The 19,125-nt window shown below is 39.4% G+C and overlaps 2 protein-coding genes across 11 annotated transcripts; one reads left to right on the top strand and one right to left on the bottom strand.

The window, feature by feature from the left end:
• Positions 1 to 1,109: 1,109 nt before the first annotated feature.
• On the top strand, positions 1,110 to 15,096 carry mak (male germ cell-associated kinase). 8 transcript variants are annotated; one of them, XM_051410978.1, is made up of 16 exons: positions 1,110 to 1,255; positions 3,146 to 3,572; positions 4,768 to 4,822; positions 5,287 to 5,408; positions 6,287 to 6,369; positions 7,548 to 7,680; positions 7,878 to 8,049; positions 8,753 to 8,920; positions 9,662 to 9,919; positions 10,209 to 10,417; positions 10,691 to 10,830; positions 11,484 to 11,627; positions 12,803 to 12,886; positions 13,503 to 13,622; positions 13,880 to 13,975; positions 14,282 to 15,096. In XM_051410978.1, exons 2-16 carry the CDS (start codon positions 3,469 to 3,471, stop codon positions 14,440 to 14,442), a joined length of 2,049 nt encoding a protein of 682 aa, XP_051266938.1. In that variant the 5' UTR covers positions 1,110 to 1,255; positions 3,146 to 3,468; the 3' UTR covers positions 14,443 to 15,096. The 8 variants fall into 8 exon arrangements, with proteins under 8 accessions (XP_051266938.1, XP_051266934.1, XP_051266939.1 ...); XM_051410974.1 differs by having other exon boundaries at positions 1,111 to 1,255; positions 12,800 to 12,886; XM_051410977.1 differs by lacking the exon at positions 6,287 to 6,369 and adding an exon at positions 5,851 to 5,930 and having other exon boundaries at positions 1,114 to 1,255; positions 12,800 to 12,886.
• Positions 15,097 to 15,131: 35 nt separating this feature from the next.
• Positions 15,132 to 17,044, bottom strand: tmem14ca (transmembrane protein 14Ca). 3 transcript variants are annotated; one of them, XM_051410998.1, is made up of 5 exons: positions 16,932 to 17,044; positions 16,357 to 16,441; positions 15,894 to 15,995; positions 15,699 to 15,786; positions 15,132 to 15,335 (listed from the first exon to the last, which is right to left on the bottom strand). In XM_051410998.1, exons 2-5 carry the CDS (start codon positions 16,430 to 16,432, stop codon positions 15,278 to 15,280), a joined length of 324 nt encoding a protein of 107 aa, XP_051266958.1. In that variant the 5' UTR covers positions 16,433 to 16,441; positions 16,932 to 17,044; the 3' UTR covers positions 15,132 to 15,277. The 3 variants fall into 3 exon arrangements, with proteins under 3 accessions (XP_051266958.1, XP_051266959.1, XP_051266957.1); XM_051410999.1 differs by having other exon boundaries at positions 16,929 to 17,027; XM_051410997.1 differs by lacking the exon at positions 16,932 to 17,044 and adding an exon at positions 16,541 to 16,709.
• Between the last annotated feature and the right edge of the window lie 2,081 nt (positions 17,045 to 19,125).

The raw sequence follows: 19,125 nt of genomic DNA, 5'->3' as shown, positions 1-19,125 counted from the left end.
AACCGCCGAGGGGATGGGGATGACTACCTCTAAGTGCTTCTACAGCAGGGCTGACATCAGAACCTGTACAGGTGTTGATGCTTTGGTCTATATATTCTATAATAGCCTATTAATAAATTCATTACTTTTATTGGGGCTGTTAGAAATATAGAAAGATAAACAGATAGATAGATTTTTTAAATCCCCGAAGGGTAATTGGGTCGTTATAGCATCCAGGTACATTAAAATACAATAGAATAAAATACTTGGATAGAAAATATAAAAAAAAGATAAAAAGGTAGGTAAGGTGCAAAGTTTTTAGTTTTTAGTTGCAAGATGGTGGTAATAGTACTGATGACATGATGGTAGTGTTATTGTTAATAACAGTATATAATGATAATATATATAATATGTATAATAATATAATAATATGTATATATAATATGATGACTGAACAGATATACGTGTATACCCGTAGATATTATACATTAATATTGATATAATGTAAACATATCTTGTATCTGTATGCTCTGATTATTAGGCTACTGGCCTATATGATGTGAAATAGTAAATAAACAGCTGGAGTGAAGTAAACTTGTTGAGATTTCTGTGTGTGTTCGCGTCTGTGTCCATATGAAAAGCCCCCCAGCTCTACAGCTCCATCTATTGGTGCAGCGCCTGAACTGCCACTGTGTCCAGAGAGGCGGTGAAGTGAGGAGCTCACACTCATTCTCACTCAGCATTATAATGTTGTGGACAGCTAGAGAGACACACGCCTCCTTTGGCAGACATCTTTCAGTTTAAGCAGCTATGTTTAGGACCACATTATTGACCTTTCTCATTTTGGGTGTGAAACTTTACGCATAAATATCACACAGCTTTTCACTTTGTGCAGTTCGAATCCCTCTGTCAGCCTATTGAGGGTTTGGAGGTTATGGGAACATATTTAGGCTACTACATGGAACAGGAATATTACTACTAGCAATGCAGTTTAAAATTAACAAAAAATTCAACCTCAATTTGTCGAAGTGAAAGCTTTACACTTCCGCAGTCCCATCAAGCACTGCGCCCTCATAAGCCACTTGTCACCTGGCAACCTAAACAAGCGTCGCGTTTGTGTGTACGTTTCCATGGGGAGTTTGTCACGCGCATTCGCACGCGCGCCTTGTCGTAAGAGCTCGGTTTAGATACTACGTGAGTTTTATCTGGAGAAACGTCGCGCTATCAGCGGGCCCAGACAAAGGAAACCGCAGGAGAGCAACTACACCCCATAATGGTGAGTTTTAAACCGCAAGAACATGAAGAAAAAGGGGGGAAATAGAGGCCAAAACAAAGATGGTTGAGGAACTGAACTGTCAAAACGTGACATGTCAACAGCAAATGTTTCTCTATGCTTTCTCTTTTTCCGATAAACGACACTGTGTATTTTACTGAAGTTTAGCTGGTTAGGCCAGAATGTATAAGACGGTAGAGTTAGCCTACTAATGGGAAACAAAGCAGTAATTTATTTGACCAACTAATCACATTTAGAAGATCAAATTGAATTTACTCTGTTTATTTTCCACTGTCAGGTTAGTGTCCACGTGTGCTTTCAATATAATTGACCTTGAATAGCTTCCTAATGTCATGTAGCCTGGCTACATCTTAATTCCCTTTAAATCCCTCCACAACAGATTGCCATATGTGAAAGCCGAGTGCAGGCCTGCAGTCTGCTGGCTGGCCTCTCCACTTGTGCTATTGCTTATTGTTTCAGTGAGACTCAGGATATCATGCAGGGTTTTGTTTAGAGAAATCATGCATACTTTGCAGTGGAAAAAAAAAAGATACGTTGAGAAGGCTGTATACAGTGTGCAAAAAGGATGGCAAATCTTTAAACATTTGCATATTTGTAATTGCACTGATGATTCATTCATTATATCTGGAGTCACAGAGCTAAATCCAGTTTGGACGTTCTCTTTGGATCCGAGTTCCTGGCCCCATTCAATGAAATAAACACTAATCTCATTTTGTTCAGCTAGCCTTGGCTTACCTGCAACATAATTTCCTTTAATCTAAATACAGGAAGACAGTAGACCTACTCAATGAGATTCTACTTACCACACTTAACTAAAGTTTCATGAAAATAGCTCACAGATAGAATTTAAATCCTTACACCCTCTTCCTTCAACATGATTATTATTTCTTAGATCAGTTGTTTTTTGGCAACCAACACAGCCATTAACTTTTGTTTATACAAAAAACAAACAAACCGAGTTTTCCTTGACATTTAATTGCCCTTATTGTCAGACATACTGTTTTATTGGCAGTGTTAAATGCTTTGCTCAAAAGAAACTTTATGTGAGTTGATGAAGAAAGGAACAGCATCTTCTTTGTCCGTTTCCCACTTTTGTAATCTTTCACCATCAGAAACAGTTGTATATAGTATTTATGATTTATGTGTACACTTTTTGGGGCTTTTTTGGCCAAGACTTTCTCCGGGTTTTCTATTTGAGAAACTGAACATGTACCAGATAACCCAGCATTAATCCTCCATGCAAAAGGATAAACTAGGCTTAAAAGGTTTTAGGGAGGCTACTCAGTTTATTGTCTTTAAGGTGTTACACTTGAGGCCTATGTGAGAATATATATGTGGAGATGATACAATTGCAATAAAGTAAGGAAAACATTTAGGAGAGAATGTTGCAACCTACAACAGAACCGAGGACAGCTATGCATTTTTTACCATTTTTTGCATCTATCTTTTTTTTTTTTAAAGTCCTTAGGCAGAATATAAAACATAACGTGTGATCACTGTGGCCCGTGGCGCTAGTCAAATCCTCTTGCCAGGCAGGGTGCTTGGGGAAGGTAGTGGATGCCGGTAAGCATGATGGTGATGTAACATCCTATTTACATCCCTGTTGGCCTAATCTGCCTAGGGCTGGCTGTGTCATCTCCCTTGGGTGGTCATGTTGGAAGCCTCCTGCTAGTGAGACACACACCTTATCCTCCTCACTGAGGGAAAAATAAGAAATGGTCCTCGCTTTTCTTTGTCCTCAGATCTCTTAGAAATCCTGTTTTGTTGGGATTTACAGGAGTGGGTAAAGCTTCTAACTGTTGTGCAGTTTATTGTATTTGTAGCTGATTGTGTCTGCTGCTCATGATGTGTATTTATTTTCTGTCACTTAAGGATTGCAGAGGCAGAGTGTCGACTGCTGGCTGACCTGCACCACTGGGATCCAACCTTTCTAACAATGGATCGGTTACAGCAAGATGAGTTTTGAACCTCAAGAATTGGTGATCATCGTCACATGCCGGCCAACTGAAAGTCCTTCCTCCTTGGAAAAGAACAACTGAGCTCTTCTGGAGAAGAGGCAGGTGAAACAAAGACATTCCTTCAGCAGAAGAGGACAGGAAACAGGAAAGACATTTTATCAATGAATCAGCGCTGCGTTTCCACAACTTGTTTTAAGAATAAGGAAAGTTAACAAGCTGATGAAACCGTCTTGAGAGATGATGAATCGCTACACCACCCTAAAGCAGCTGGGTGATGGCACCTATGGCAGTGTGCTGATGGGCAGAAGCAACGAGTCTGGAGAACTGGTGGCAATCAAGAGGTGAAAATGTTGATCATTATTTTAATATTTTAGTCTTAAAGATTGAAATATTGTCTCTCTTTGGTAGAGCATGACAATATATTGATATAATATTAATATTGTAAGAGTTTGGTTGTTTTATTAATGCATTATAGTTGATATTTTGTCTTTCTCCAGTTTTTAAGGCTATTTAACATCATAGTGAATTTATACAATTCAGCAAACCTACAGTATTGACTATTCTAGTTAAGTGGAATGAGGCTTAGTACAAAGTCCATATTATGTAGGCCTACCCATATCTTACATTGATTATTGTTTAAAATCATCCACAAAATAAGCAAGTAATTGATCACTGTAAATCCAAATATATTGTATATTTCAAGGTCAGCTAATGTCTCCCCAGTGTTTTACAAAGCAGAAGTACTTAATGAATTATATGTCATTATAAAAGAAATATAAAGTGAAGTCTAGGACTAAGAGCTACTGGTTTCCTGCTATCACCAGGACAAACAAACTAGCTTACATGCCTTTGTTTCGGCAGCATGGCAGCAAGATTCAATAATAAATGAGGAACTGGGGAGATGCGTCCACTGGTTGATCATTTGGTTACCATGCAAGACAATACGTGTGGTGACGGTGAAAGGGAGTGAAAGTAGAGGGAGTGTGTCAGGTTTCTGACATTGTGGAAGGGACGACCGAAACTGGCTGATGCCCAGAGAGCTGAAAAAGATATCTACACGTTCTGTAACTCTTACATAACTCCAGTGGGAGGGAGAAGTAACGCTGATCAGAGAAGAAAAGCTATCATAAAGGTGTCATGTATACCAGCTGATATGCGGTTTCAGTGTACATAGCAAAACACACTGCGATGAAACTGACGACTTCATACATCAGCTGAGTCAAGTGTGTTTTTTACGCCTAATTAACATAGAAAGCTAGCAATGGTAAAGCCTATACAGTTTACAATCCCTTAACAATCTACAGCTTTTGCTAGTTTTCTTCTTGAAATAAAATGAGCTGTAATTAGGTACGCCTCACAAATGCTGAATTATTGATGGAGAGTGGCGACGCACAAAGGAATATTGTAAAGATAGTGACTTTCCTGTACGCCTGGTGTAATTAATACAGCCTGCAAATGTGTTGTCTTCTATTCTTCAATTGATGCATGTCCGATCTGTACTCCAAATGAATGTCTGGTTTTATCCTTCTTTCACAGAATGAAGAGGAAGTTTTATTCATGGGAAGAATGTATGAACCTAAGGGAGGTGAAGGTACGGATGGTGATACTTTGGGCCGGTTATGGGATGCCGTATAACAGCAGTACTTCCAGTCATTGGCAACAGCAGGCATGAGATGAAAATAAATGAAAAGTTTACTTGGGAAGATATTGCTGTGTGATATAATAATAATAATGCAATAATAATAATGCACAGCAGCTCCTTGAACTCTGTTGCCAGTTACAGTTGCCTAAGAAGCTATATAACACATATTTAAAATGTCACACCAACGTTAGAATCAGGAACAGTAATTCAAGTGTTTGACAGTATTCCTACTCCCTTAAATTTTCTGATTCATAATTATAAACATTTAATATCATTGTTGAACAAATCTGATATCTCAGATTATCTATATTATTATATATTATATATTATTTTTATTATACAGGTGTAATTGCACGTACATAAAGCTGTTATTACATTACATGAGTGCCCGTATTCTTGTCTTTTCACACCAGTCATTGAAGAAGCTGAACCATGCAAATGTGGTAAAACTGAAGGAGGTAATCAGAGAGAACGATCACCTATACTTTGTCTTTGAGTATATGAAGGAAAATCTCTACCAGCTTATGAAGGACAGGTAAGAACAGAATGCTTTACAGTGTAATACAATACAAGGTGTATAACACAGTGGTCTAGTTTGATGCCATTACTGTAACACAAAGTTTTCCAAACCTTAGCATCTGGTCAGGAGCTTCGTCTCTGGATCACAAGCCTGAAACATGGCCAAATTATATACTTAGGGTGTGATGTAATTTGAATGATCTGATGTAATTTAAATGGCCTTCTCTGGGGAAGGCTCTGATGGTTTTGCTAGTTTGGAAACCCATGTGTCTCCACTGCACTTGCACACAAGTCAAGCCCTTGATGATTTACAGTCAGTTCAGTGGTTAAATGTATACTTTTATAAATGCTCTGTTTTACCAGCTAGTGTATGTGTACAAAGACAAACATAATGATGTTTCTGTAATGTTGGTTACATTAGTAGGTTCATGAGAATTCTGTCAATTTTATGTTTACAGAAGAAAATTGTTCCCTGAATCAGTGATAAGAAACATAAGCTTTCAGATTTTACAAGGCCTGTCATTTATGCACAAACATGGTAGGTGTACGCTGTTCCCTTCATGCCTTTCAAATGCATGAGAGTGGTTACATACTGCAAGATTCATTGAATAGTTATACAATGAGAAAAGTATAAAACGAAGTATGAGATATTGCCACCAAAGACCTGAATTGTCAAATTGGTGATATATTAATTGATCAGAATCTTGTAGTTTGTGAACCTTTCATAACTGCCCTTATCTAACTCATTGGTCTGCATTTCTATAATTCATGGTTGTGGGAATGCATCATATGTAGTGTTGGCAGTTTTAAAACTCTTTTCTTTCTATTAACTGCTTTCTTTCATTTCTCTTCCCCCTCATTCTTTCCTTTTCGGTCTCTTTGCTCTGCTGTTAGAGAGAATAAGATGTTCTCAGAGAATGAAATTAGGAACATCATGTTTCAAGTGCTTTCTGGGTTGGTTTTTGTACATAAGCATGGTAAGAGGTTTCTTCACTCTGTCCTTCTTTACCTTACCTGTTTACCTGCTTAAGTAGCACAACCTTTCAGTTGTTGGTGTGAGTGTGTTTGATATTGTAACAAGTCTTGTAATTTAGAACACCACAAGCCTATTAGCTCTGTTTATTTATAGATATATTTAACAGAGCTAGGTCATAGTACATTTTATAATAGCATCAAACATTTTAGTTCCTTTAGGTATACTTGTTTTCTCAGCAAAGACGTTTCACTTTCATTTCGCTAAGAACAAAACTAAACAAGGTCTCTGTCCAGGTCTCTTCATGCTTAGAATTTGGCTCATGTAATAACTGTGTCTACAAATTGCCCTCATATGCAACTACTTTTCATTAGCGAAATACATTTCTAGGGAAATACAATGCCCCCTGTATTACTTAATACTGTCAATACTATTAATGTTAATACTGTAACTGCTAAATGCACTGCCAAAGTGTTTACTTAGATACATTCCCTTTAAATCTGCATGTGGTAACTGAATTACTGAACATATAGGATTAGGTAACTAAAACAGCTTTGCTAAGATTAGAAAAACAATGTGGCCATGGTTAAATAATGAACATGATGAAAGTATGTAGAATACTTAGTCCTTAAATACACTGACCTTCAAACCTGTGCCACCACTGAGGAAGGCAAATATGCATCCATTCACTAGCTCCTCAGTGTTCCTTTTCTTGTGGTATCTGAATATTGTGTTATCTGAAATTTATTTAAATAATATCCCCAATGATATGATGGAGAAAATTAGTTTATTATATAAAAATAACTAGTACATAGGGAAGCCAGGAGCAGTGTTCTTCTCTCTCTGTGGTGCAAAGCATCTTAAATGTGCTCCATGCTGAACAGGATTTCCACTTCATTTCAATGGCTTTCCACCAAATCCCTTCCTATTATTGTGATTGCAAAGCAGAGAGCGCTCAGCGCCCATTTTTGGTTTGACCTGGTCAGGAACTGAGTCTGTAACCTCAACTACAAGGGCAGGCATTCAGTGCCACTAGAGGGTATCTGAATTTTGCACATTTGAACTGAATAAAAAATACTAATGTAGAGGGGTTGCATATGATTGCAATTTTGGCATTTTTCTAATCGTCGTTTTTAATGGCATTTGCCCTATACACAGTGGCTCAACTTGATATTTCTGCAGGATTCTTTCATCGAGACATGAAGCCAGAGAATCTGCTGTGCATGGGTCCAGAACTGGTCAAAATTGCAGATTTTGGACTGGCCAGAGAGATCCGGTCCAAACCTCCCTACACAGACTATGTATCAACTAGATGGTGAGAGTACTGTCCAGGCATCAACAGCCATCTAAAACACAGAAGAAAGCCTATGCATCAATTACAGTGTGCAAGGCTGCTTCTAAGGTCAAGCACAACAGATATGTAAAAGTCACATTGTGAGAATTCTCCTGGTTTTATGAAGCTATGAAGTTGTGGAGTTGTTGGCTGGTTCATCAAGTATGTTCTCTGTCCAGGTACCGGGCTCCAGAGGTTCTGCTCAGGTCGTCTACCTACAGCTCTCCTATTGACCTGTGGGCTGTGGGCTGCATCATGGCTGAACTCTATACTCTCAGGCCTCTTTTCCCTGGGAACAGTGAAGTGGATGAGATCTTTAAGATCTGCCAAGTTCTTGGCACCGTCAAAAAGGTGAGAATTTACCTTTATTCAGGGTTTTAATTGTAATTACCAAAAAATGTCTTGCTGCTGAAATTAATTGAAATTTGTTTACTATATAAAAATAAGCAGTACATAAGTAGGCCAGGAGCAGTGTTCTTCTCTCTGTGTGGTGCAAAGCATCTTAAATGTGCTCCATGCTGAACAGGATTCCCACCTCATTCTAATGGCTTTCCACCACATCACTTCCTATTAGTGTGATTGCTAAGCAGAGAGCACTCAGAGCCCATTTTTGCTTTAACCTGGTCTGGAACTGAGTTTGTGACCTCAACTACAAGGGCAGGCATTCAGTGCCACTAGAGGGGAAACTTCTCAAGAAGGATTATTAACTGCATCAAAGCAATGGTTGGTGCTGACCAGATGTGTTTAAGTGGTGTTGGATTTCATCTACATTGTTATACATCATCTACATACAGGCATACACTATGTTATGAACCCTCACAGGCTAAATGGTGCTCAAATTGCCATAAAACCTGGTTGCAGTCTCTCACATCACCCACCATTTTTCTCATATGATTCTAATGCTTTACTCAGATAGCCACAGACAGTGTCAAATAAATTTTGTCCACACTGAAACAATCTTTGAGGGTCCCATGTGATGACGTTAACAACTAAATCTGTAAACACCCTATTTTTATGAAGATGATAATGAATAACCATTTGTCTCTTCCCTTAGACGGATTGGCCAGAGGGCTACCAACTAGCTGCTGCTATGAACTTTCGCTTCCCCCAGTGTGTGCCGACCCATCTAAAGACCCTCATCCCAAATGCCAGCAATGAGGCTATTGCCCTGATGAAGGACCTGCTCCAGTGGGACCCCAAAAAAAGACCCACTGCTGTACAGGTGAGCAAAGCTGAGCTTTACAGTTGTCTCTAAAGGTCTGGTAACAGTAAGCAGTCATGGCTTTAATTGTTTTTCATGTTTTTAACTTGTACATCATGAAGAGCACTCTGGCTTTTCTGGACTTTAAAGATATATTTGGACACACCTAAAAAACACACCTGTCCTCAGAGACACAATTTCTGTGACAGTGCAACACTCACCACTATGTGCAGATTATCTGTAGGTCCAATACTGAGATTGCATTAGCATCCTAATCCCTGTCATTTTTAGTAGTGCTTAAGCCATTCCCTCTGCGACTGCTAAATGTTCTACCTTTGCTGGTGTGCTCTGTTTCACATGGACAACATGTGGTCATCACGTAGTTAAATACAATTTACACTCCAGTGAGACAGCAGAACTGAACCCTGTGGGGCCTGAGTAGGAAACATCTTTCCAGTGGGGGTGACGATGCTTTTCCATTCTCTGCTGACAACGCTCCCAGGTGTAGGATGCTCGTCAAGTTTTAGCCCATTCTAAGAAAGCAATTTGGATTATTTTAAATGTACTCAGCAAAGTTGTTTGCATGGAATAAAAAACAAAGGTGTGAGCGTGAAGGTTTTTATGTGCAGGGTTTCAAGTCTTTGACTCAAGTGTTATGGAGTACAGAAATGTGAAGAAATCTTCATTGTAGCAGAAAACAATGATTGCAGAACATCTACATTACAGAATAACAATCTGTATTCCTTTCCCCTCTTGTTCTAGTCCTTGCGTTACCCGTACTTCCAGGTAGGCCAGATCTTAGGACCTCGTCCTCAGAGCCAGGAGGTCAAGAAGGTCCAGGCCAGGCCACTCGCCCAGAAGCAGGCCTCGGAGCACAAGACTGATCCCCAGCAGTCTTCTTCTGAGTCCAAGGCCTCCACATCCTCCTCCAGAAACCAACAGCAGCAGGAACATCATCAGCCTCTTCAGCAGATCCCCCTTCCCCAAACAGAGAGTAAATCAGCAGGCCTCAGCCATGCAGTGAGTGTCTTTGTGCAAATCAGAACCTTATTTATTGTATTTTGTGTTCAATATAATGAAAAAATGAAAGCACCTAAGATTATGCAGATTCATAGGCTATTTTTGGATTTCCCAGAATACTAATACATAAAGGAGTCCTTCCGGCCCCTGTCTTTGCATATTAGACTCCTCCTAAAAGGAGAAAGCTTTGTAGTACAATGAAAGTAGCAGAGAGCTGGAGTTAGTAAGACTGATTTTATCAATTAGAACATGACTGTTTATGTGCCTATTGTATTTTCTTCCTCTGCAGAAAGCAGCCTCGCTGGGCAGTGAGAACACCGTCGGTGGTGGTGGGATGGGGGCGGTGAAGAGTGGCCGTCGTCGCTGGGGCCAGACTGTGGCCAAGACCTCGGACAGCTGGGAGGAATTTGACCCATCAGAAACTGCTGCCTCCAACTCCAAGAAACCTAGTCTGGGGAACACGGAGGAGGAGGGGAACCCTAAGGAGCACCGCCCACAGTGAGTGGCAAAAATTTAAGAACTGTCAGTCAGGTTTTCACTGCATTGCGAGAAATGTGTGTTAAATTTGGATGTCTCATGCATCACAGAATGGTAGCAGGTTATCTTAGCTGTGAAGCATTCTTCAGTCTTTATCAATCTGTCTCAATAATTCAGTCTGTTTTTAAATGCATAGCACCCATAGGACTAGGACTCAAATTCAAGACTTAATGTGAAAGTTAGATTACTTTTTGGGCACAGACCTTCAGTTGTCTGTGTTTTTTCTGTTTTCAGGCCCAAGGAGCAGAAACCGCTGTATTCCTTCAGCACAGTTACTAAGTTACCTAACAATGTTAAGATTGGCCAAATGGACTCCAATCTCCCAGGATCTGCTGCACGACAGCACTATCTGAGCCAGTCACGGTACTTGCCAGGTGAGACTGCATGACCAACAGCAAACAGGGTCATCTTTGTCATTGGTCACCATAACGTAGTGTTGTACAAACAATTTTTCCATTCTCTTTATGGTTTTGCATCATTTCCCCTCTTAAACTTGCCAGGAAATGTATTCATGAGCTTTGTTGTATCTGTGTCAGGTGACTTGTTGTCAAGCATGACTGCTAGTATATCGAATTACCTTTTGAAAAGTAGCCTAGGTAAAAAATGTCCTGTTTTCAGAAGTCCTTAATGACAATTACTTTCTCAAGAAAACCTCAAACTCATCAGCTGGTCTACTTATGCAAATGTCAATAATTTACTAAAAATCAGGCTTACATGGAATCAGCTGACAGGTGCCCTTTTTATGGCTCCCCAGTTTCTCTTTGTCTCAGATGTCCTGTGATTGTGTGATGAAGGGCCTTGTTGCTATTTTCAGATTCCCTGTAGTGATTTGTAATGCAAACATTATGGTGACTGACTCCACTCAATAAATCTAACACATATAAGGAGCATCATCCTCATATCAAGTAAAAATAATAAGGCATCATTGCATTCATTTGGAGCCACCTGATCAGCCAGTATCATAGAAATGCAACATGGTGATTTTAGTAGTTTGATTAATTATCACACATTTTTCTTTTGCTTAAAGGGTTGATTGGCAAGAATCAGACAACTGGAGATAAGGAGTTGAGTGGTATGACGCTGCGGGACCTGTGGGAGAACTCCTCAAACTCTGTAAACAAACCACTTGCTCCTATTGGAGGAGGATTATCTGTCACCAGAGCCAACGCAGGTGAGGACTGATGTAGAGGTGTTAAGAGGCTTGATGGAGCATGCAGTGGACGGTGCTCGGGTTTCCAGATTTCACTAACATGTTACGGAAATCATATTGAACAAAACAACTGTGTTTACAGTGTGTACAGGACCCATAATGTAGACAGAAAGTGAATGACTTGTGTTCCAGGATATTCATTAAAATGCTTGCTGAGGTTTTCCCTGATTATTGGCGTATTAGAAGTAGCATCAAAAAACTATTTTGTCACAAAAAACCAAAGAAGAAATTAATTTTAATGCAAGTATCCTGTTACATTTACTAGTCTTTGTGTCCTTATTCTTTAGTGAATATTCCCCTCTTTGTCAATATTTATTTTACCCCTTACCTGAGCAAAAATATTACAACATAATAGCATATTGTACCCACTGTGGACATTGTGAACCTCACATAAAATATGCAGAGAAATCTTTCTAAATCTATAACTGAGCTAACAAATTTTTTTTGGCTACAAAATTAGGCAATAAATCTACTTACCCAGACATATAAAGAGATATAAATAATGACTACAGTGTGCCAGGCAGTGGAAACCTGGCGACTGTCAGTGTCACCTACTGTTACATAATATGATCTGTCCTCTTTGTTACACAAAGGCTGTAAATGCTAATGATGCAGCTAATGTCTCCTGATCAGTAGTTATGGGGCCATTGACCAAAGCCTTGTTAGGAGTGAGTCTAAGCGTCTGCGGCCTCTATAAATCATATTTGTCATGTAGACAGACACACAATATGGGCCCCCGCTGTGCTCCCTCCTTCCCTCTCTTCTCCTGTGTCTTTGTTTCACCTTGTCTCTCCCTCACTATTGCTTATTCATGAGATTAAGGCTGTCGGTAAGATCAAGTGTTCCCTTAAATGGCCCATCAACTGCACCCCCCTGCTCATTTGTCCCACCTCCCAGCACTCGCTCACTATCACACACGCACACTAACGTTTGTTTTGACACTGCTCACCCATTACTCATGAATATATTTTTTTTTTACTAAAATCAAGGAAAAAGGTATCTTTCTTTTTTGTTTTATCTTTCTGTTACCATAAGCATCTGTGCTAACATATTCTTCTCTCAGTTTTCTCAGTCTTCTTTCTCTCTGATTGCATGCATATCTCCTCCAACTCTACTTTTGGCTGTGTGACTAGAAGAGAATTACTCCAAATCTGTGGATAGCCCACCAGAGAAAACCCTTGTTAAAGAAAGAGTTCTGGAGAAAATCGATCTCTCCAAAGGTATTTAATTGAGATGACGTCACGTGAACTGTTTTGTTGTGTTTTACAGTTGGGAGCAGTGATGTAAATTTAGATATCTCTCCCTTTGTGTAGAAACATTGTAGTTAGTATTGCGGCCAATGCAACAAGCTTCAGGTATTCAGCCAGCGACTTAACATGTGAAAGAAAACGGCTACTAAAAGGCTCTGCAGGAGACAAGGGTACAAATACACAGTTTAACCAGAGAACTAAGAACCCCAGTTGCTAAATAGGTGGTTAAATTGCACTATAACCACAACATCTTCATAAGGGAACAATGAGGCTTTTCACTAATTATACTGATAGCTATCTGTGACCGTTGGTGAAGCAGACCGACGGCGTCGCCAGAGAAGCTGAATGACTTCAAACACTTGATCTTAGTCACTGTTTGGGTCCTCAGTAGCTGCTGCATATGCAGGAGCTACCTCACATGTTCACACAAATAATTAGTATCAGTAAAGTCATCTATTAGGTGTGTTTACTAAAGTTTCACATTATTTGAACTTATATGACATTGACCCATGCTGCCTGGGTACCTGGAGGGTATAACAATAAAGCACATAACTAAATAAAGACCCATGTCTCTCTTTTATTTTAGGGAACTTTGTAAGCACCAAATACAACCTCTCTGGTGCTTATATGCCTTCATTTCAAAAGAAAGAGGTGGGCTCGGTGGGACAGAGAATCCAGCTTGCCCCTTTGGCTGGCCAGCACGCAAGTAAGATTTTATTCCATTTATGTAAAGCTTACAAAATGACTGCTGATACTTTTAGATCAGATTACATCCCCCACCACCTGTTCGTCTAAAATTAACTTAAGTAAATACTGTTTCTACATTCTGTAAGAATGACTGCTCTCTCGTATGGTCGTCCTTATGCCAGTATGCCTGACTATTCCTTCTCTTTTTCTCTATTAATACTTCAATCAAAACTCTCACTCATTATGACTGTTTCTCCTCTTTCTTCACTCTTTCAGTCAATCTTTCTTCTTCTCCTGATAATAAAAAAGACAAACCAAAATCTGCAAAGGCCAAGCCCATATCCAACTCATCTTTAAGTGAAACTAATGAAGGTATTGCCATTTTCTAGAAGTTTCTATTAGTTCCTTGTGTTCATATTTTTTAGAAGAAAAAGCTGTCCTTCTGTGTTGTTTCCCTTGTCTATTGGTTTTGTTAACTACAATACCTGTACTATATTAATCTCTTTCTTTTAATGCGTTTAAACCACACAATCCTATTCTAAAAATAAATAGGATTGTGTGGTTTAAACGCATGTGATGTGTCTTGCATCACACATAAAAGGGATCTTAATAAAGACAGACACCTGGCTATATGTGTAAATATATATTGGAGATAAACAAACTGGCTTGTTCCTGCAGATTACGAGGGCTGGAAGAGGAGATCAGACCGGACTCAGATGAAGGGGAGCAGCTACTCAGCCCTAGGGAAAACGTCTGGGAATCTCCTGACCAGAGCTCCCGCTGTGCAGCCTGTCCACGGCAGGGTGGACTGGACCTCCAAATATGGTGGAAATCGGTAGTTCAGAAAGAAGGTGGTACAGCTTCTACTGCTTGTTGGACTGCGTTGCCTAGTGGTACACATCTTTGGCTAAGGAATCTAACCCTAAGCAGACTTTTATCCATACTCAAACTTGTTGTAGTAATGTTACAAAAGATGTACGTGACACATCCCAGTCTTTTTAGGAGACATTTTTTATGCCACAATGGCATAGTTTTGTTACCAGAGAGCCTGAGACATGTATGATCTAACTGTAGATGTGCATGGAGTGTATGTTTGGATGACTGTTGCCATGATACTGAACCAAGACTGATACTGTCTGCACGACAATCCCACTGTACTCCTGAAGGATCCAGTGTGAGCCAATTCATTCTACTGTTAGTGTTGGGATATTCTGAGTAGGATTTAAATGTAACATAGCTTTTCATTTTTTTTTTACTCTAGTTTTTATTGTCATGTATTGTTATACTACTGATGACAAAGGATAAACAGACATATTAACGGTTCCTGCAATGCTATATTCCCTCTGCTGTTATTCACCATAGGTGATATGGCTATAAAAGTGATCACTTCAACTTATTCTAGATACCGTAAGACAACTACACACTCTTTGTATTATGCAATGAATTGACTGAACATTTTGTAAACATTTTATACAAATAAAGATATGAAAGTTCATAGTGCATTCATTCAAAAAGGACAAGACAGCCATTTCTATTATATAAACATGGTATTATATTTCATCCTCAAATATACACTTCTTTTTGTTTGTTTGTTTTTTTACAAATCAACATTAATGTTCAACAGTGAATGACATATGCTGAAACGGAAGATGGAGCACACATCAGAATCTTCTATCAGGTCTCCTGGGGTTTCTGGAGCAATGTCACACCAAGCTTTGCCACCATTAGAAGACTGGAACAGGATGATAACATTAGACTCTATGCACAGAGCACTGGGAATTGTATAATAATCTAAACTGAGAAAAATGTGCTGAGATTTTGAGTCACTTTAGAGTATGAGTGATCATCTGGGTTCAACATCCAATCACATTATTATCAAGCTGTTCAGCAGCAATATCTAGAACAAGTATCACCTTAACCTTGAGTCAAAGTTAGTCATCATGACCACATCAGACTAATGCAATGAGTATATTTATTTCTGTAGAGGTAACCACCTCATCTTGTCACGGTCATCTTTAACAGAAATCACCATTACTTAATCTGATATGTGTTTACGCATGCAAAATCAGTCTAGTCACATGAAGGAGATGCATACCTTGCTCCAGCCATCAGGCCAGCTGGCATGAACTTTCTGGATGCATAGAACCTCTTCCCCATGACACCACTCAGCACTCCTGATGTAGCTGGAAGACATTGTGTGGTAGAAAATGTTGACCAAAGAGACACAGAACTGTTCTACTCTAGTTTATCCCGTGCAACACATTCACAGCAAATACAGAACAACACCAACCGAGGGACACCCAAACATTATTGGGCTCATTGGAGATCTGGTAGGCGCCAAAACCTGCAAGGCCACCGAAGAGAAGACCAGCAGCAAGGGAGGGGACGCTGCCTGGAAGAAAGAACACACAGCAGGTCAACACCAGCACCTGACATAAGAACAAGTACACACTGGTGTGTTGTGGCACACAGAAATGGAGACATTTTAGTTTTGTAGTGCATGGAAATTATTGAATGAACATGGATTCTTAAGAAGAGAAAAGATCAGTTAACATGACTGAGGTTATCAGCCAATTTCTACTTATTCTAAAAGGGTTTTGGATAGGCTACATCAGAAATGCAGTGATCTATAAAAGACAGTCACACAAGCAAGCAAACACCACAGCAATATCATTATAATCTCAAAACATAGTGCTTTTTAAAGATTTGAGGAACCACCTTCCACCTCTTTATATATCTAATACAACACATACCTGCTTTCACATAACCAATGACTCCCCCGGATGCGACCAGGGCAGCATATCCATATCCGACCCAATCCACAGACATGTTGAACACCTGTCAGGGGCCACAGCGTGTTAGTGAGCGAACAAACTCAATGTGTACAGTAACTATTCAATTCAGCCGGCTTCCTGTTGGGAACCAGATGTTACTTACAGATGCCCAAATGCTATAACCACCATCTGAATGCTGCAATACAGAGCTGTTATAGACAACTAGCTGAGGCAACAGAATATATAGAAACATTGTAGCATCCGAGGAACGTTCCCGCTTTCACACAGTGCGTCTGTTTTTGGCCAAATATCGTTAGTCTGCGGCCCCACTGAGGGGGTGTGCGTTTGTCTGGCTTAATAGATAAGGCTACTAATATACAGAGCCTTAGCACGAGCACGAGCTAGCATCACTGTTACAACACGCATGCAGTCCACTGAATGCGAAGGTATATCAGTTTATGAAATATAAACATTTCTTTGTAAATGAATTCGAGCTGTAAACGTCTGAGGCTGTCAAATATGGAAACTTTAAACTAAATATAAATACGTACAACCTTGCTCCTTCAGTTTGTCCTCTGTCACTGTCTGCGGCAGCTTGTTCTCCGCCGAGCACAAATTATTGGCACACATAACACGCCGCGGGATGCCCGACGGGAAATGTAGGCGCTTTGCTTGGGAGCGAGGTGCTGCCTTCGTGCGAGGCGGAATTTCAACAAATAATAATAATTATTAATAAACACATAATAATAATAATAATAATAATAATAATAATAATAATAATAATAATAATAATAATAATAATAATAATAATAATAATAATAATGAATGAAACATAAAAGCGTACAAGTTGTCATTTTTTTAAATTAATAGTTAAAAAGCAACAATATGTGCACATTTGCCCCAAATGTAGCCTATATAACAGTGCATTGTGCAACATAACGTTGCCTTCTTCTTGGTTATTGAACGCATCAGCAATTTCAAGCACTTTCAAGCAATCCTGCGTTTAACACATATTAACTGCCCCATGTGGAACAGTTATATATAGGCTACATTATATAATTTATCATTATGTAGTTTATATCTTTAAAACAAATACATTTCATTACTTATGTTTATAAATCGTATATAGATAGATAGATAGATAGATAGATAGATAGATAGATAGATAGATAGATAGATAGATATACTTATATGTTCTGTGTCAGAACATATTAAGAGCAATTTGAAACAATAACATGATGATGATGATTAATTAACATGTTTGACATAATCATTCTATTTGTGTAGCCTATAATTTGACACTGCCACCTCTTAAGACTGATTAGGTGCCCTTGAGCAAAGCTACCCCATCTGTTTCCACAGTGATGTGCATTAGACAACACGCCATTATTTTGAAGTAATTTGCTCTAAGGAATCTCATCTATGAAGGTTTCTGTTGTTTTATATGTCTCCATTAAAAAGGTTTATCTATATTGTGGGAGAGGAGCAAACAGTGCGGAGACTGAACCCATTTTTAAAAAAATATATGAAAAAACATCTTTATTGTCTCATCTGCTGACTCTAGAGTCACGACATAGCAATGAAATTAAAGTATGGGCCTAAATTTACCTAACCCCCCCCCAACTCAAACACCGATGATGGACCTCAAACACCGAGTGGGAGCTGGATTTATTTTTTAAAACCACAAGATGGCGCCACAGGATTAGACTAAATTGTGTTTTAAATCATACCCTAACATCACCAAGCTTTAACTGGACTTATCCCACTGCTATTCCAATTTTGTTTAGCTTTACATTTAGAAGAAAGGTCTGCACAGAGGCCGGATAAAACACACACACACACACACACAACATCACCTCCCACTGCGTCGGGACGTGTGTTTTTTTTAGAATTGCCCTGTGGGGCGATTACCATGAAAATGGGCAGGTTTAGTCTTAGAAGTGTGATTGAAGTTCATGTTCAGGGGCAGGTGGATAAAGGTCAAAACGAGGGCTGTTTAAGTTATGGTCAAGTGATAAACAAACCTGACAATTGCCTGGATTTTGACCCATGTCCATATTTTTTATTTCACTAATTTGCACATGTTCCTTTTGACCACCTGCTTTTTTTTGACTGGCATCGTTGTGGCAGTTTCACTTACTGGAATGCTCACTGCGCGCACATTCTCATTTGGTTTCAATTACCGGCAATATTGTCTTTAATCCACTGGCTGTTCTCCTGAAGCAAGGTGGCGCTAGAATACAAATTATCTTCCTTCGAGAGCAGCGTCTCATACAGTGAGCCTTAAAACCTTCTCCCTCAACAGACCCAAATGTCATGAAAATCACGGTGCTGCATGGGGCGTTTGTACCATGTGTGCTGGTGACGGGATAGTTCCTGTCTTCAGCAGTCAGTCACGTCCAGCTGGTGCGAGTCTGCAGCCAAAAGTCTTTGTTGCAAATCAAACTGGGCATCTTCTGACGATTTTCCAACTTCTCCATTACTTGAGGGGGGGTTAGGGTGAGGAATTAGTCCCTTGACCAGTCAATATTACAAAACTATTACAAAACAACGAGGGAAGGAAGGGGAGATAACAACCCGGGATGTTTCACAACATTTTGGGGACTGAGGAGAGCGCGTAAAATACGCACGAAGATCAATTTGTGTCTCAGCAATGTCCGACCAGTGGCCTACCACACACGCAACACTACCACTAATACATCAAATAATAATAATAATAATAATAATAATAATAATAATAATAATAAT

Source organism: Dicentrarchus labrax, unplaced genomic scaffold, assembly GCF_905237075.1.
Source record: "Dicentrarchus labrax unplaced genomic scaffold, dlabrax2021, whole genome shotgun sequence".
Lineage (NCBI taxonomy): Eukaryota > Metazoa > Chordata > Actinopteri > Moronidae > Dicentrarchus > Dicentrarchus labrax.
Note: the sequence above shows the minus strand (reverse complement) of the source record. Positions and strands in the feature narration are given on the sequence as shown.

Excerpts from the sequence above, each read along its gene's own strand:
- tmem14ca (XM_051410997.1), bottom strand. The coding sequence starts at position 16,630 with ATGTTTCTATATATTCTGTTGCCTCAGCTAGTTGTCTATAACAGCTCT. Across the intron at positions 15,996-16,356 it reads CATTGGTTATGTGAAAGCAG|GCAGCGTCCCCTCCCTTGCT; the intron begins GTATGTGTTGTA and ends TCTTTCTTCCAG. Across the intron at positions 15,787-15,893 it reads TAATGTTTGGGTGTCCCTCG|CTACATCAGGAGTGCTGAGT; the intron begins GTTGGTGTTGTT and ends AATGTCTTCCAG.
- mak (XM_051410974.1), top strand. The coding sequence starts at position 3,469 with ATGATGAATCGCTACACCACCCTAAAGCAGCTGGGTGATGGCACCTAT. Across the intron at positions 8,921-9,661 it reads AAAGACCCACTGCTGTACAG|TCCTTGCGTTACCCGTACTT; the intron begins GTGAGCAAAGCT and ends CTCTTGTTCTAG. Across the intron at positions 10,418-10,690 it reads CCTAAGGAGCACCGCCCACA|GCCCAAGGAGCAGAAACCGC; the intron begins GTGAGTGGCAAA and ends TTCTGTTTTCAG.